The 17,424-nt window shown below is 36.5% G+C and overlaps 1 protein-coding gene across 1 annotated transcript; it reads right to left on the minus strand.

Annotated features, from left to right (window-relative positions):
* Positions 1 to 866: 866 nt before the first annotated feature.
* On the minus strand, positions 867 to 17,067 carry EXOC1L (exocyst complex component 1 like). The gene is made up of 3 exons (XM_036423930.2): positions 16,393 to 17,067; positions 6,306 to 6,436; positions 867 to 1,387 (listed from the first exon to the last, which is right to left on the minus strand). The coding sequence occupies exons 1-3, from the start codon at positions 16,511 to 16,513 to the stop codon at positions 1,121 to 1,123; spliced, it is 519 nt and encodes a 172-aa protein (XP_036279823.1). The 5' UTR covers positions 16,514 to 17,067; the 3' UTR covers positions 867 to 1,120.
* Between the last annotated feature and the right edge of the window lie 357 nt (positions 17,068 to 17,424).

The raw sequence follows: 17,424 nt of genomic DNA on the forward strand, positions 1-17,424 counted from the left end.
TATGTCTTCTTTAGAAAGATATCTATTTGGATCATCTGCTCATTTTTAATTGGATTGGTTCATTATTTTGTTTGTTTTTTTTTTTTTGCTATTGATTTGCATAAATTCTTTATGTATTTTGGTTATTACCCCCTTATCAGATATATGATGTTTTTATAAGTAATAAAAATAGAAAATTTATTTAGGTTAATAGAAAAATCACCATTACAATATTAAAGTAATAATTGCTGCAGACATAACCTAGGAGTTTTATAGTTCAGATCTTATATTCAAGTCTATAATCCACTTTAGTTGATTTCTGTATATAGTGTAAGAGAGGGGTCCAGTTTCATTCTTTTTTACATGGATTTTAGTTGTATTAGAATCATTGTGGGATGGATTATTCTTTCCTCTTTGAATGAGGTTGGCACCCTTATCAAAAATTAGTTGACCATAGATGATGGGTTTATTTCTAAACTCTCAACTCTATTCCATGGGTCTATATGTCTATCCTTAAGCCAGTACTACACTGTTTTGATTACTTTAGCTTTGTAGTAAGTTTTAAAAATAGAGATTTATTTTCAAGATTGTTTGGTCATTTGAGTCCCCTTGGAATTCATATAAATTTGAGGATTGGCTTTTCCATTTCTGCACACACACTCAAAAAGCCATTGGAATTTTGATAGGGATTACAATGAATCTGTGGATGACTTTGGGTAGCGCTGACAACTTGACAACATCAAATCTTCCTATCCATGAATATGGGATATCTATATCTATATCTATATCTATATCTATATCTATATCTATATCTATCTATATATATATATACACACACACACACACACACACACACACACACACTTAGGCCTTTTAAGATACTTCTTGATACTCTTTAGAAGAATACTAATTCAGGCAGAGCTATCTGACTCTTTCTAAAATTTCTAAGGAATACATGAGAAAAAGTCCCAAATGTTGAATGATTACATTGAAACACATTTCCCTGCAATTCACAAAGCATCACTTTATTTCCATATAAATAACAGTCACTGATGCAGGGAAAAAACAAAATCATGACTGCCAATATTTACTTAGGAAACCGTTTTTATAGAATACAGTTGGAAGAAAATGGAATGCATCTTCAGAGTGGCAGGGGACAGAGGGACAGGCACAGCAGGTTGAAAGCATAAAAGCATATTCTCATAAGAACCAAGCAATCCTTGTTGTTGGAGGACCAAATAGAATCATCATTAATGTAAGTAGAATCAAAGTTCACGATCTGTAATTCTTTCTTAAGATATGCATGATTCAGCTTATTTACAGTTCGAGCAAAGGAATATTTAGAAGCACAACTATATGCTTCCAAACTGTACACTTTCTTGAAGTGCAGGTCAAAAAATGGATTGTCCTAGAAGAGAAAGAGAGACATGATTATGTTTGCAGTCAAGAAAAGAACTAGATTTCCTAGATTCTCTCAGATTCTTTTGTATATGCTTCTTGATTATAAAGAATTAGTACCAAACATATTTCTAAAATCTACACATGAGCTTTCCCAAAGCTACCTAACCTGCTTCAAACATATTGCTTCTAAGACAATCATAAAGATTATTTATGAAGCATCTGTAACTTTTCAGTTATACAAATAGACCATGTCTCAGAATGTGTAGTTATCAACTTTTGCCAGGGTAGTGAGTTTGAGAAGATGGATAGGAATGAAAAAAGAATAAACTCACTTATAGACTTCTGGAGAGGAGAAAATGTTTCTCCTTTTCTCTACTAGGAGATGGGTTCCTTGTACTATTTCAAAGGTAGAAGGGTGAAATACAGGATGGCTAATTAGCTTGTGGCATACCACAGATCGCCAACTTGCTGACTTTGAAGTCAATAGCAAATTACTACCTTTGAAGTTAGTAATAGGGTCATTAAATCATTGGACTGAAACAGAACAAAATTACTTAAGGCTGCCTCTAGGCTTTTTGGATTTCTCTAGGCTTTTGTTATATTTCTAGTGGATGTGTTTTGAGAAAAAGCAGGCATCAAATCTAATCTAAGTCTTGTAGGTTAAAATAATACTTGCTACCATTACTAATAACAGTAAAAACAATGCCTTGCATTTATAAAGTGCTTTTTAGTTTATCAAATGCTTTCACATTTATTATCTGCCTAACTCCCAATTCTCCTTGAGAGCAGAAGGTTTGAATTATTTATCTTTGTGTTCATGGCAACTACTAGGTTCTCAACAAGTACGTGTTGAACTGATCTGAAGTAGTTCCATAAAAAAGTAGTGGAGGTAAACATTGCCCTTTAACTGACAAAGAGGCAGAGAGAGACCAAACAAGAGTCTGAATAATTTGTTACTATGTAAACATTATATGAGACTTAGGTATTTGCAATTTCTTTTGGCTAAAAAATATTTTTATTGATTTCAGAGAGGAAGGGAGAGGGAGAGCGATAGAAACATCAGTGATGAGAGAGAATCAATAATTGGCTGCCTCCTGCAGGCCTCACACTGGGGATTGAGTCCATGACCCTGGCAGTGCTCTGAATAAAACCTTGATACTCAGGTTCATACATAGGTCGATGCTCAACCACTGAGCCATGCCAGCTGAGCTGCAACTTCTTTTTTAAAAAGGGACATTCTTGAATGAGGCAGGAAAAACAAGATGGGTTTTGAAGTTAAACTACCATTTTGAATCTCCAGTGTAACCACGGACAGAGTGCTTATGTGATGTGACCCTCACTTTTCTTCTCCTTTTTGAGAGGTTTGCTCTGAAATTTGCATGCATAGTATGGAGCTTAATAAATGATAGTTCCCTTTCCCAAATATGTCCCCAATGAGATTGTGATGCTGGTGTTAATACCACCTTGCTTCATACCATTAACAGAATTTAAAGCAACATTTAAAAAAAAAATGTACATGGTGATGTTAAGTGTAGTGTTCCCCTAGTCACATCTTATAAAATTTTCCCCAGATGTCATAGTTATAGTAGAGAATCTCAATAAAAGGAAATCATATCCATTCTATTACCAAATACTAATCACATGCCTTATATAGTTTATTCATTGAAACAGTTGAGTCTTATCATGGAGAAAATATATCTAATGCTTTTGAGATATTTGGAGAGAATTTTTTTCCTTTAGCCTAAAAATTGAAGCCTAAGCAGGCATGCACATAGAATACAAGTCCCTCCTTCCTCCCCTCCCTCCCACCTCTCTTCCTTCTTTTTCTGGGTAATGAATTTGAGAGTATGGGTAGTGATGAAAGAAGATACAACTACTTACAGACTTCTGGAGGGGAGAAAAGGTTTTCTCCTTTACTCCTTGGTGCCAAATACACCAAATTTTAAAAATAGGATTCCCCCTTTTTCCCACCTTTTCTTCTTTCTACCCTTTCTCCTTCTCTCCTTTCTACACACTCTACCTCTCTCATCACTTCTCTCTTTACCTCCCTCCTTTCCTTACACCCTCCTTCTTCCCTCTCTCTTTCTTGACAGAATCCTAGAACTAAAAGGGACCTCACATATCACTCAGTAATCTTTTGTTTGTAGCTTGGGTAATAGTTTCCTGAGAAGTGAAGCCCAGGTCACACATGAAGTTATTGGTAGAGCCAGAACAAGAACCAAGATTTTAGTTAACCCAATCTCATTTTTTTTTTTTTTTTTTGCTACATCATTCTCTCTCCTATTGCACCATGTCAGTCTCCAAATCCCCAGACATTTTGATGTCTGCATTATAAATTGACTTCCATTTTAATCCCATTCCTTTTTAAAGCTGACAACTCTCTGGCTCAAATTGCTCTATTTAAAACTGTATCACTGATATTGAAAAAAAATATAAACGCTGACTCTTAAGTATTTAATTTTAAGAGGAAGGAGAGTGGAAATTCCCAGAGCAACTGGGATATTTTTATTTCATCCATAGAAAATAAATCTTTAAGAGAACTACTCTTTGGATTTAATAGGTTTTCTTCCAGCAATTTAATGTTTTTGGTCCTAAAGTTAATAGAAAAATAGAAATAGTCAACTTTTAAAAATCTATCTATTTCACTGTCAAATATAATGATCTTCAAAGGGGAAAGAGAAGAATCAACATTGTCTGTAAGGAATTAAAGGACAGAAATGTGTGTAAAATATTCCAGCATATTGATTGATACGCAATAATATATATACTTAACTATTTCCTAATTATTTCTTAACATTTATGTAGAATGTATTATCAGAAAAATTCTGTATGGGTATTTAGGAAAGAAGCAATGAAATCCTGCATGCTTTTACCAAGAAGTCATGCTAAACATGGAAAATTTTAAATATAAGATTCCTAGGTGATAAGTCATGATAATAGCAGATAGTATACAGTATATTGATTTCAGAAAGGTCTTAAGAACACAATTAAGGCATTCAGACTAAATAATTAAGTAAGTATGGCAGAATTAAGGGCTTATGTGTGTCTAATTCTCCATGTGTAGCCTCAGAGCCTGGCAAGGCCCAATATATACCATAAATTCTCAATGAATGAGAGAATGTATTTGAATTTGTAGAGATGTTAAATAAGCAATCAAAACAAGACAAATTAACAGATTTCTGGGTAAAGTCTAGCTCTACTAATTAATAGCTATGTGACCTTGGCAAGTCAATTAATCTCTTTAGGATCATTTTTCTCCTCTGTAAATCAAAAGTAATAATAGAATGTAACTTATTGGGTTTTGTGATGATTATGTGGTACTTGATAAGAGTTTGCTAAGTGTGTATGGTAGCAGGTAGCAGTACTATTCATAATAGTAGTAGTAGTAGTAATGATAACTTATCAATTACCTAGAAGTATTCACTTAGCCCTTCCTGCTTCATCATTTTTATTATTGACTTGAATGAAGTCCTAAGTGTTGTGCTCATTACATCTGCATCATATTACAGAAAATATTTTAAAAATTATAATATTAGAAGATTTGATAGATGGGAAAAATAAGCCAGACTAAGAATATGGCATTTAGTAGGATTAGGAACAGATGAGTTTAAATTCTAATTCATCCATCAATAATACAGATAGTTACTGAGTGCCTAATATGTCAGGTTGAGGGCTATAGTAAAAGATGAAAAGTCATGGTCCCAGTTTTTTAGAAGCTTTCCATCCAGAGACAGAAAGAGCCAACAATTGCAGTTTGTCAGATTATGGCTATAACACACTTATACCCACAATTCAATGGGGGAGACACGAGTAGGACTTTACCCAATGAATCTGGGAAGGAGATGAGAGATAGAGGCGATTGGGCATTCTAAGCCTTGAGAGGCAGTAGTGAAGCACAGTGGATTATAAAGTTTAAGATAGGATGACCAGAGAGAAAGAAGTCAGATCACTAAGGACCTTCATTTAGATTTTATTCTATGTAAGTAGAGGGTATGGCAAGCCAGATTAAATGGCAATTCATGCACAAAAGACCAGAGGTTTCAAATAACTATTTAATAGAAATAAGGAATGCATGTCAAAAGAAATATAAACTAGTCACCCTAAGTCTAAAGTATTGCATTTATTCTGGAAAAACAGAAGCATTTCAAAAGAGAGAGAATAGTGTAGTGAAGGATATTGAAGCAATGCCATGGAAACAAGTAACACTAATGGTATTACCTCTGAGTGTTTACAATGTCCTGTCATATTGGCTTATGTGATCTTCATGTGAAAGTGATTTAAAGGATAACCTGGAAAAGAGAAAACTTGAGGGAACATTATAATCAACCCCAAGTATTGGAAAGGCTGCTATATGAAAGAAGGATTGGATTTGTTCTGAATTGCTCCAAATGGCAAAACTAGAACTGGCAGGTAGAGATTAAACATAAACAGGAAATTTAAAAATAAAGCATGTCAATGCAGAAATAGAATGGACTTCCTCATGTGGTAATAAGTTCTCCATTAGTATAAGAGTACAAAGGAGACTAGGAAAACCCCTTTCCTAAGAATTACTGATCCTTCTGGAGGATCAAGTGGCTAACTGACAGAGAGTTTGAAGAAGATGAGGGAAGGAATCTCCTAAACGTATGGTGGAAGTTGAGGGAGAGAGAGTGTGGTGGTGGTAGCACCATATATTTAACGTTTCTGAATTGATTGATTGTGTTTAACCTGTTAAGAAGCCCTTGGGAAAGATGCTTTTAAACATAATAGACAAAATTCTAATTTAAACTCATAAAAACAAAACAAAAAGCCCCCAGTACATCATCCCCGTACATTACACTTTATGACTTAAGAACAATATGTCATCTTAACACTTAATTACATGCCAAGAATATGTGAAGTAGGCTTATCGATCCCACATCTCCCTTATAAAGTGTAACACTTACAGTATCTGCTTCTTTTCCATCAATCATCTGCAGATCACTCAAAGACCACTTTTTTGTTACTTCATATTTTTCATCTAAACCTATTCTGTAGTGTTTCACTATAATTATTTTCACTTCTTCATTTTTGGTCACTGTAGGACAGAAAAACACTTAGTTTACATAAACTCTTAGAAGGTAAGTTATTTGTCATTATACTTTTCAATATTTATATATTCCTTTTTCTTACAATGAGCTTAAACCTACATTGTATCTGTACCACACTTATGAATCCTGATGTATCTGAATATTCACAAGTATGCCCCCAAATTTGCTCTATGTGTTAACTTTATTCTTGCTACAATTATGGTTACATACTGCACAATAATATCTGTCAGATAGAACACTGAGCTATGTGCTTTCAACTATGAGTCTTATGGGGAATGGGGTTCAACTCAGAGCAGGATATAAGAGGCTTAGCGTTCGCATATAGTGAGCCAAAGTGTTTACCAGAACAGGTTGGAATTTTAATTTACGGCAATATAAGTAAGTGAAGTCAGGAAAGTAAACAGTTCTGCTCATATAGCAACGCAGTGTTAAACAGTGACCATGCAAGTACTAATGTGTATGCTTTCTTTTAGAGTCACTGTGAGATTTCCAAAAAATTTATTGATTTTAGAGAAAGAGAAGGGGGGAGAGAGATATATACAGAGAGATAGAGATAGAGATAGATAGAGAGAGAGAGAGAGAGAGAGAGAGAGACTGAGAGAGAGAGCGAGCATGAGTAAGGCATTGATTTGTTGTTCTCTTATTTATGCATTCATTGGTTGATTCTTGTAGGTGCCCTGAGTGGGGATGGCATATAGGGACCACACTGTAACTAACTGAGCTACCCAGCCAGGACCAAAAATTACTGTGAATTTTTTTTATATAGAAATGTTTGCATCACAGTTACTATAGACCTATTTGAGATTTTTTAATCCTCTGTAGTGCACCCTAAAATTCTAGTATTCAAAATGTGTCACCGAGACAAAAAGTTTCAGTACTATCCTTTGAAAAGTGTGGCAAAACATTGCTTATATTATGTGAACAAAATTAGGAAATAATTTCCTGGCCTTAAAATCATTGTCTTTGGTCTCACATGAACATACAGAAGAGTCCACATTTAATGTTAGCAAAACTGAATTGAAAATTAGTGATGAGCTAATAAAAGAGTATTTATCTGATACAGCTATTAGAGATGCCACAGCAGGTAAGTATGAGACATGGCCTCTGTCCTCTAGAAATTTATGGTTTTGTTGGGGAGGCAAAACTAACAAACATGAGTTTCATAAAATATATATTATAAAGGTATGTAGGTATATAGAGCTGGCAAAGTCAAATATCTTAAACTTTCTTTCAAGATGGATGATGTCACTTGGAACATTGTAAGCTGGTTTTGTCTTTTAAGCGTGAAACCGGAATCTGTCATTAGGGAAGACTCTTGGCTCTAGATAGTACTACTTTGACCTGCCCTTCTAATTGAGAATGTATAAGGCATTATATTATAATACTATCATAGGGATAGATATTCCTATTGGAATATGTGATGTGGAGCAGACAGGAGTTCTGAGAAGGGAGAGACTTAGAATAGTTAAGGTAGGAATTATGAAATAAATACCATTTGAATTAGAGCTTTAAAATTAGTTCAGTTTGGAAAGCTGGGGGATGATACTGAGGGTATTTCTAGGTGAAGGTAGCAGGAGGAAATGAATGAAAAACAGAAGTGGAACTGCGCCAGGCAGAATTAGAGAAAGCGAACAACATGGCTGATGTTAGGATGTGGTGGGCAATCAGATTAACTAGGTTAAGAAGGTTGTGAAAATGTTTTGAAAGACTCTGGGTCTGAAAAGTGACAGGAACCACTGTAGACCTGTGGTGTCTGACCCCTGTTCTGGGAAGAGGGATGGGTGGCTGGCCTGGACAGTGAGCTCCAGCACTGGGGCTGGTGAAGGAGTAATTGTTCTCTGAAGGAGCAGGTGTACTGCTGCTAAGGCAACCAGTTGAGCTTAAAGTTGATGATGGGGCTCAGTTCAGTCCTCCGGAGAGATGAGTCTGAGAAGGTTGACATATCTAAGAAGAGGGAGCTATGTCAGGTGATACACAGGATACAGTGAAGAAGAAAAGAGATAGGAACTAGAGATCCCTGGGAAAGACAGTGCGATTTAACAGACGCTGGCATTAGACAGTCTGGATGCAGATCATGACATCACTTCTTGCAGTGTGGTCTGAGTAAATTACTTAATCTCTAGAAAGATTAATACTCAGTTTTCTTTTCTTTTAAAAAAATATATTTTATTGATTTTTTACAGAGAGGAAGAGAGAAGGATAGAGAGTTAGAAACATCGATGAGAGAGAATCATTGATCAGCTGCCTCTTGCACACCCCCTACTGGGGATGTGCCCGCAACCCAGGTACATGCCCTTGACCAGAATTGAACCCAGGGGGACCCTTCAGTCTGCAGGCTGACGCTCTATCCACTGAGCCAAACCAGTTTCGGCTAAAACTCAGTTTTCTTAGGTAGAAAGTAGACAGACATTAGGAACCCATAGGGTATAAAGATAAAAGATCAAGTATCTAAATGACTTAGGACAGTACCTGGTATATAGTAATTATTCATTTTGTTTCTTTATTATTATTATTATTATTTAAAAAATGTTTTTTTGACTTTTTTTCACAGAGAGGAAGGGAGAGGGATAGAGAGTTAGAAATGTCGATGAGAGAGAATCATCGACCAGCTGCCTCCTGCACACCCTCCACTGGGGATGTGCCCTCAACCAATGTACATGTCCTTGACCGGAATCGAACCTAGGACCTTTCAGTATGCAGACCAAGGCTCTATCCACTGATAGAGACTATTGTAACATAGGCATAGGATATGGGCTGTGGAAATAGAAGTGGTAAATCCAGGTAAGATTTCAAATGAGGCATTGATGACCATTCATGGAAATCAAAACAGGAAGGTATGGAGGTGAACTGGTTGAATGGAATAGTGATTTACTTCAGAAGAGAAGGAGTTGGAAGTTTATAATTTAAGAATGGGGATATGGACTTGAGATTTTTTTTTTTTTTTCTGTGTGGAAAGATTTGCAAGACCAGGTGTGTAAGAAAAAGAGCAGAAGAAAGAGGCGAGACAAAGTGGAGTAGAAAAACATGCCAGCGAAAAAGAGACAATCCTAACAGCACAATGATATGGAAATTGAGAGATTGGAATTTCAAAGACTTGGAGATAATCCTGTAAAGTCACTTTGTTGGGTAAAGCCAGAGTTCAGTCCAGGCACTGTACCTGACTTGGGAGCATCGTTGATTTCCTCCATATAAGCAATTTCTCTAGAACAGTGAAGGTAGAAGACAGCTAGAGTATCGTCAAAAAAGAAATAAGAAGAGACTAAAGGTTGTGATTTGCCATGTTCCATGGTAGATCACATAGTAGATAACATGTTCCAAGAGTTTGGAAGAGGAGGTATTGCATATTCAAGAGACAAAGACACTGATTGAGGGCCATGTCCTAGAGGGGATCTAGAGCAGATCTTAATCAGGAGTTAAGAAATAGCTTAGAATTCTAAAACTCTGCAAAAGATGGTAGGTTCCTGCCCATGTACATGTCTCCAGCGCTAAAAAAGCCCTGTTTGTAGACAAACAAGGCACTTGTGTCTGTCCAGACAAAGGCTCTGTCTCAGAACCAGAGGACAATGTTCTCGTTCTGCTTGCTGTCTCACTCACTACTTAGTGGGTGGGAGAGGGTGGGGATGGAGGGACGAAACAGGATATTATATGAAAATGTAATTTGAAACAAATTTCACTGCCTCATCCTCAAGTTATGATAATCAGCTAATTGATCATAGACACACTGATTCATTAATTTGATAAATGTCTGAGTGCCCTTGTGAATAAAGCCATGAACTAAACACTAAGCTAATGAATTCCCATAAGGCACCATTCCTGGGATTATAGGGAGTGGGGCTTCACACACAAAAAAATAATAATACATGATCTTATAACTTTGTAAATGATATAAATGTCTAAGCACGACGCTATACATCTGAAACTAATATAAAAATTTTTAAAACTTGAATCGGGCCAGTGGATTAGTTGATAGTAACGGGTTAATGCTAATTTCCTGATTGTGATGGTTGTATTGTGATTGTGTAGGATAGCGATTTTCAACCGGTGTGCCATAAGAATTTTTTAAACATACAATACCTGACTATTTAATCAGGGACATTGACCTCTTTTCCCTTAGATTGTCAAATTAAAAAAGGACAACAGCTATAACAACAATAGCCATTCAATGTGAATGAATCAAAATGATACCTATTATTTTTGTATGCAGGATCAAAAAATTATAATCTGTTCTTTGGTGTGCCACTGAATTTTAGTAATCAGTTTATGTGTGCCATGAGAAGAAAATGGTTGGAAATTGCTGATGTAGGAGTGTGCCCTTGCATGTTATTGCAATAATATACTAGTGTGGGCACTGGGTCATCATGTTGGCAATTTACTCTCAACTGTTTGAAGAAAAAGTTATTTGTGCAACTCTTATCGTTGCAACTCTTTAGTAAGTTTGGGATTACTTCCAAATAAAAAGAAAAATTATGTTTTTAAAAATAAAACACATGATCACAGTGCTGGGAATGAGGCAAGGACAGGAGAAGGGTCACCTTCATCCATCTGGTGGTCGGGGAGAGCTTCCTGAAGGAGGTCCTCTGAGTTGTAAAGGGCAGGGGGAGTTACAATGAAGAAAGGGTAAAGGAAGCTCTGGAACAACATATACAAAAGCATGAAATACTTGACACTTTTTAGTAATTACAGGTATTTGGTATGTTGGATTGAAGTGTGAGGGTGACTAGGTGGTATAAAGGAGGACAGAAAGGAGCAAGTTAGTCTAGAATGCTAGGTGAAGGAGTTCAGATGTTATCCTGAAAGCTATGTGTTTGTGGGGACTTAGGGGGAGTGTTGTCACGAAAGGATTTTAAGTGAATAGGAAGAGCTTTAAATTTTAGAAAGTTTTTTTTTTTTTTTTTTTTTTTTTTTTTTTGTAATTCTATAAAGAATTGGTTGGAGGGAGAGAATGGAGAAAGAGATGTTAAGAAGGTAGAATCTACCAGTTAACAAGTTTTCTTATACTTAATGGTCACTGTCCCACTAACACCAAACTAAGAAAATGAGAAGATGCTTTAAGTGTAAGTTTTTGGTACAATGATGCAGCACAGAGACAAATTATGCCTCCTTAATTTGGCAAAATATCCTCCTCTGGAGCCAACGAGGCTCCAAGATTGTCCTCAGCCAAGAGTCAAAGAAGTCTACTCATGCTGGACTGGACCCAATCCCTAATTCCCACACTTGAGCTGTGCTGCCAGCCAAAATTAAATGGCCATATTTACATTAATGGAGTGGGAAAGTGGAAACTCATCACATTGTCTTAAAACAGAAATGTGTTTATATAGTCAAATGCTAGAGAGTTGGTTTCAGGAACATCAGAGGTGACATTGAGTAATTATTACTTAGTGAGTAATATCTATAGACTTAGGAAAATTCAGAATGAACCAGCTCCAGTTTTAATATTTTAGTTAGCATTTTCAGAATTACAATTTTAAATTAGGTCCGCCATATATTTTCACTTTTGATTTCAAAATAAACATTATCATTAATAACTGCCTCTATTATCATGTTAAAATAGTCACTGCTATTTATGAAGCTAAATGGAAAGAACCTAGGCCAATTGAACAAATGGAATTTGTCAGACTGGAGGAAAAAGTAGCTCATGAGGAAACTGCACAGCAACACTTTAAATAAACAAATGACTTATTTTACAATCTTAGTGTTATATAATCGTTTCCATCATTGAAATTAAATAATAGGGGAAAACTACCATGAGTTATCAAAGACAAGCAGCTTCGTTGAAAATGTTTCAATGTATTGATGATGTCTTAGGGTCATTGAGGATGCTATTACTGATTTCATAAAAAAAGTGATTTTCATATAACATTTTTTTCTAGAAATATTTTTAAAAATCAATTTTGGGACTAAACTGGGTACTACAGATTGAATGTGTGTGTCTCCCATCACCAAATTCATATGCTGACATCCCAAACCCCAACGGTGATGGTATTAGGAGGTGAGGCCTTTGGAAGGTGTTTAAGCCATGAGGGCAAAGCCCTCCTAGTGGCATTAGTACACTTATAAGAAGATGTGAGACCATGCAAGGTTACAGGAAGAGGATGGCTGTCTATAGGAAGAGAGTCCTCACCAGACAGGGCATCTGCCAATGCCATGATCTTGGGCTTTCCAGTCTGCAGACTGGGAGAAATAACTGTTTCTTGTTTAAATGCCTCTAGTATTTTGTTTCTTTTTCTTCTTAACTTATTCTTTTAAAAATACCCTTATTGTACTATTCTTATTATAAACTAGAGGCCTGATGCACGGAATTCATGCCAGAGCAGGCCTTCGTTCACCCAGCTGCCAGCACCGGCTTCCCTCTGGCACCCGGGACCCGGGCTGCGCTCGCAGCTCTAGCTTTCATCCGGAAGGTTGTCTGGAAGGACGTCCAGTCTAATTAGCATGTTACACTTTTATTATTATAGAGGATTTGACAAAATTGTTAGATTCTCTGGTTCCCAGAGAAGTAGTCCTTCTGTTCTGGCATCATAATGTAATATGGGTGGGGAATTTATGCATACTATTTTCATAATTCTAGTAAATGCCAAGTTAATGTATGCAAATGAAAAATGTCTTTCTAAGTATATAAAAATACTTTAAAATAGTCTATCATGTTTGTTTTTCCCATTTTATGTGGGTATAATTTTTATTTATAAAATATGTAATTTAATATATAATGTTTTTCTTTTTAAAAATGTATTTTATTGATTTTTTACAGAGAGAAAGGGAGAAAGATATTTAGAAACATTGATGAGAGAGAAATATCTATCAGCTGCCTCCTGCACACCCCCTACTGGGGATGTGCCCGCAACAAGGTACAAGCCCTTTACCGGAATCGAACCTGGGACCCTTGAGTCCGCAGGCCGATGATCTATCCACTGAGCCAAACCTGTTAGGGCAATAATTTCTTTATTACATATTAAAGATATGCACTTATTATATTAATGTATATTATTACAGTATATTTTATTTTTATTATACTTATCTACAGTATATTTATATATTTCAGCATATGTTTTCACAGTAAATAGATTTTTTTTATATATTTAAAAAATATAACCCAACTTTTTATTTTATTTATTTGGAAAATAATTTATCATGTTTGTTTTTTCCTACTTAGGACTTAACAGGAGAGCACTATTAGTATGTGTGATGTAAGTGTTATTATTTCCATTTCAGAGATGTCTGAGGCCAGAGAGGTTAATTATTTTGTCCCTAATTTCAAACAGGCAGGTAGAGTCCACTTCCACATCAGTTCTGTCTGATTCCCAGCCTTCCCAAGGTTCATTGCACCATGCCCTGCTGCTTTCCACTTAATTATGGTTAATGTTTTATATGCCATTTCAAGGCCTCCAGAATTTCTTTGATTCATTTGTACTCTCTCTTCTAAGTGCCCACACATAATAGAATTCCTCTCTCCTTCATAAGGTGCTGCTTTTAACTGCCAGGGAAAATGATGTTCTAAACTGGGGGAAGCTATTCTCGAGGACAAATAACCATCAGACCCTGAGGTGGGAGGCTACTAAGATGCCAAGAAATCCTCAATGTAAATCCCAGCAAAGTACAGAGGGGGTGATTGAACATATGGTAATCTGCTTTTTTACATCAACCAGGTAATGTATCAAAATAGCAGCCAATCACACGCATCTGGTTGTGAGACCCCTACAAATGACAGGCTCCGATCAGCTAAGCAGAAAATTTAACTTATTTAAACATATCTTCTTTAAATTTTGAAAATTACATGGTAGGATTTTGACTAGTCCAGACGTGCAATTCTTAAAAAGTTAGACCTGCTGGATTGTAGGGTATAAAAGGAAATCACAAGTATGCATCTCTCTACTCCCTGGAGGTGACAAGCATTCAATATCTGGAGTTACTTGCCTCAACAATTGTGATCTGACCTGTTTGATTCACATCAATGGCAATTTTCTGCGTGAAGCATGGTCAAAGATTTAGGACTGTCAAGCATTGCATTGATTTTGCCTTAAATTACTGTTCTGTCTTAATGTATTTGAAATGGTCATAAAGAGATGTTGATGTTACATTTGGGGAAAGTGCTTTCAAATTGATGAATGTGAAGTAGATCAGAGTTGTGAAAAGTTAGTGAGCTAACATGATTTATAATCTTAACTTTTCTCTGGAATATCACAATATTGTCTTCTTTTCCTCATATCTGAGAGGACCTTGTTTTTCCTTGTTTCTTACTTGACAGAATCATTGGATTTTACTAAAGACAGTGATCACCTACTTCATTTGGTCATTTTCCAGATGAGAATATTGACCCTAAAAGGAGTTGCCTTCAGACATGTTAATAATACCAACTCCTTGACCTTCCAATTCTATTTAAAAGTTTCATATCATTTATGAAAAAAGGCAGCAGGTGACCTCAGCCCATAGTGTCTTTCTCAGAGTTCAAGGATGCTGGGAGGGGCGGGGAAATCACAACCATAGCCAAAAATGTAATTTGAGACTTTTTTTCTTCTTAGAAGAAGAAGTTTAGTTAATTATATAGTTGGAAACGGGCATTAAGATAAGTTTGATAACTTAGATATATACATTATTGCAATTATTTTTAAAAGTTTTTCTTTAAAAATACTTGTATACTAATGTTACATGATGGGTAATTAGCTTTATAAAGTAGAATCTCAATAGGTATGAAATTATTAAATGTTAATGTTAGAATAAGTATATTTCTAACATTAAGTCAAAATAATTTACCATTTGATGGTTAGGATACAATACAGTTTCTAAAATGGTACCATTTCTTTCTGTACTTTGAATTCTTTTCCTGGGCCTGTTAAGCTTTTTACCTTGCTAAAATGCAAAAAAATTCCACATTTTGTACTTATATATAGCAAAACATGCTAGGTCAAGTGTTAGATTTATATACATATCATGCTTTTTATTATTGAGTGAGTATTATACTTACTAGAATTAACGGAATTCTTAACACTTTAAAAAAGATGTTTTACTCCCTTTAGAGTACTCTCTCTTGATACCATTAGAAAGTTCTTCTAAGCCAATTACCTGGAAGGGGATGATAAGTTGTTTTCTGAAAATGCTGAGGTGTGTGCCTTACAAAGGGAAGTTTGCAGTGAACACTTAGAGTTTCTAAGCTCTTCGCTCCTAAGCCCCTGGAAAGTATTAAAAGGCATGGGCTGGGGAAAGGGAATGCTGTACATTACATGCAATAATGGCTCGAGTGTTTCTGTCTAAACTCAGCACAGAAATTACTGGTTAGGCAAATCATACTCACGTGCAAAGGCCTCTTTCTACCTTTGGACAATTTTCACAAATTTTAAAACCACAGAGAAAATATTTTAGTTAAATAGTTTAGAGGAAGTAAAAGTTCCATCTTCATGAGCTAATTTCTACCATTAAAGTATTATTTCTGTGAGCATTATTTCTACTTCTACTTCCTAGAAGAGAAAACATTTTAGAGATAGTTCTCTATTAAAAGTAAGCCCTCAGAAGAAAACCCAAGATCTTTTTTCTTTCCTAGCATGCTAAGAGAGAGCCCTAGTTGTCCAGACTCGGAGATGGAATTGTATAACATCATTCTCCAACGTATTTGAAATATACAGAGAGCTCTCCTTTGCATTTTTAAAAACTGCACGCCATGCAAGTGAATTACATAAAAGACTGGAAACAAAATAATAAAATCAGGAAAACTACATACCCACTTTCACTTCTGAACAATTGGCCAAAACATTCTTATTACAGTACTCTCTTCTGTCTTCCATTGTAGCACTTACAAAATTCTGTAGAATCCAAATTTTTAAACTGAGCATAATTAAGTGCTATCACGAAAAGATAGACGTGTTGTGATTGTATAGGAAAACAAATCCAAAATATCACCCAAGCATCTTGGGGTTCGTTACGTACAAAAGTGGTAACAGAAAAAACATATTACCTGACACACAGAGGTAGTACCTGTCCTGGACCGAGAGCTCGATTTGGATGAACTCGTACAGATTCTGCGAGAGCGGCTTAAACAGTTTCTTCTCCAAGTCCTCCTTGACGAGGGATGACATTTCCTCCAGCTTCCCTTGGCCTGATATCTTGGCTCAGACTCACCCCTTCTCTCCTTTTGCTGCCTGGATTCCTCCTTTTGGTTTGCAGCTCCTCAGTGAGCCCTGCCCACCTCCCAGCTCCCAGCCTCTTCACATCTCCTTCCCGGCCAGACCCAGGCTCCCGGAGCGCTCAGGCGGTCAGACCCCTCGCTGCGCTGCGGTATCTGCTCAGCGGCAGCAGCAGTACAAGCAGCAGCAGCCAAAATACAGCAGCAGCACTGGCCCCACCGTCACTCCTCAGCATCCAGGCTCAGGCAGGCTGCTCTCTGGAGCTCTCCTGTGGTTTGTTGACGTGGAACACATTTATGAGCACCGGCAGAGAGACTTGTGGAGTCCCTGGTTCCTCCCTTGCCCCTTCCCCATGACTGTGCAGGGGAAGCCCGCTGCCTCAACTTGATTCTGTGATTGATATACATCAGCTGCCTGACTCTATCGATGGGGATCATCTTCCATTGAGGACTTGGTAATCACCGGCAAGAGAAAGAGCACCCGTGTTTGCTCCTGACACTTCCAATTCTCTTTCCCTCCTTTCTTTCCCCTCTGGCAATTCATTTAGACCTTTGTGCCTTTTTCTTTTCTTTTCTTTTCTTTTCTTTTTTTTTTTTTTTAAGAGAGTCAGCACCAATTCCTCAGTTCAAACAGTTTTTTAAATGGGCTCACTTTAATGTTGTTTATTTCCCCACTCACAAAGAAAAATGTACCAGGTACTTACTGGGGAAAAGCATTATACAATAGTTGCTTCTTGGGAGCGTGGTTTCCTCTCCTCAAGGAGAGCGTATAATCTGCTAGAGAGGAGCACCCAATAATCACAGATGCTTCCAGTGACAAATGGCACAAAGGAGAAGGGAACATAGAAAAGATGCTTGAAAGCA

Source organism: Pipistrellus kuhlii, unplaced genomic scaffold (genome assembly GCF_014108245.1).
Source record: "Pipistrellus kuhlii isolate mPipKuh1 unplaced genomic scaffold, mPipKuh1.p scaffold_m20_p_1, whole genome shotgun sequence".
In the NCBI taxonomy this organism is placed as follows: Eukaryota; Metazoa; Chordata; class Mammalia; order Chiroptera; family Vespertilionidae; genus Pipistrellus; species Pipistrellus kuhlii.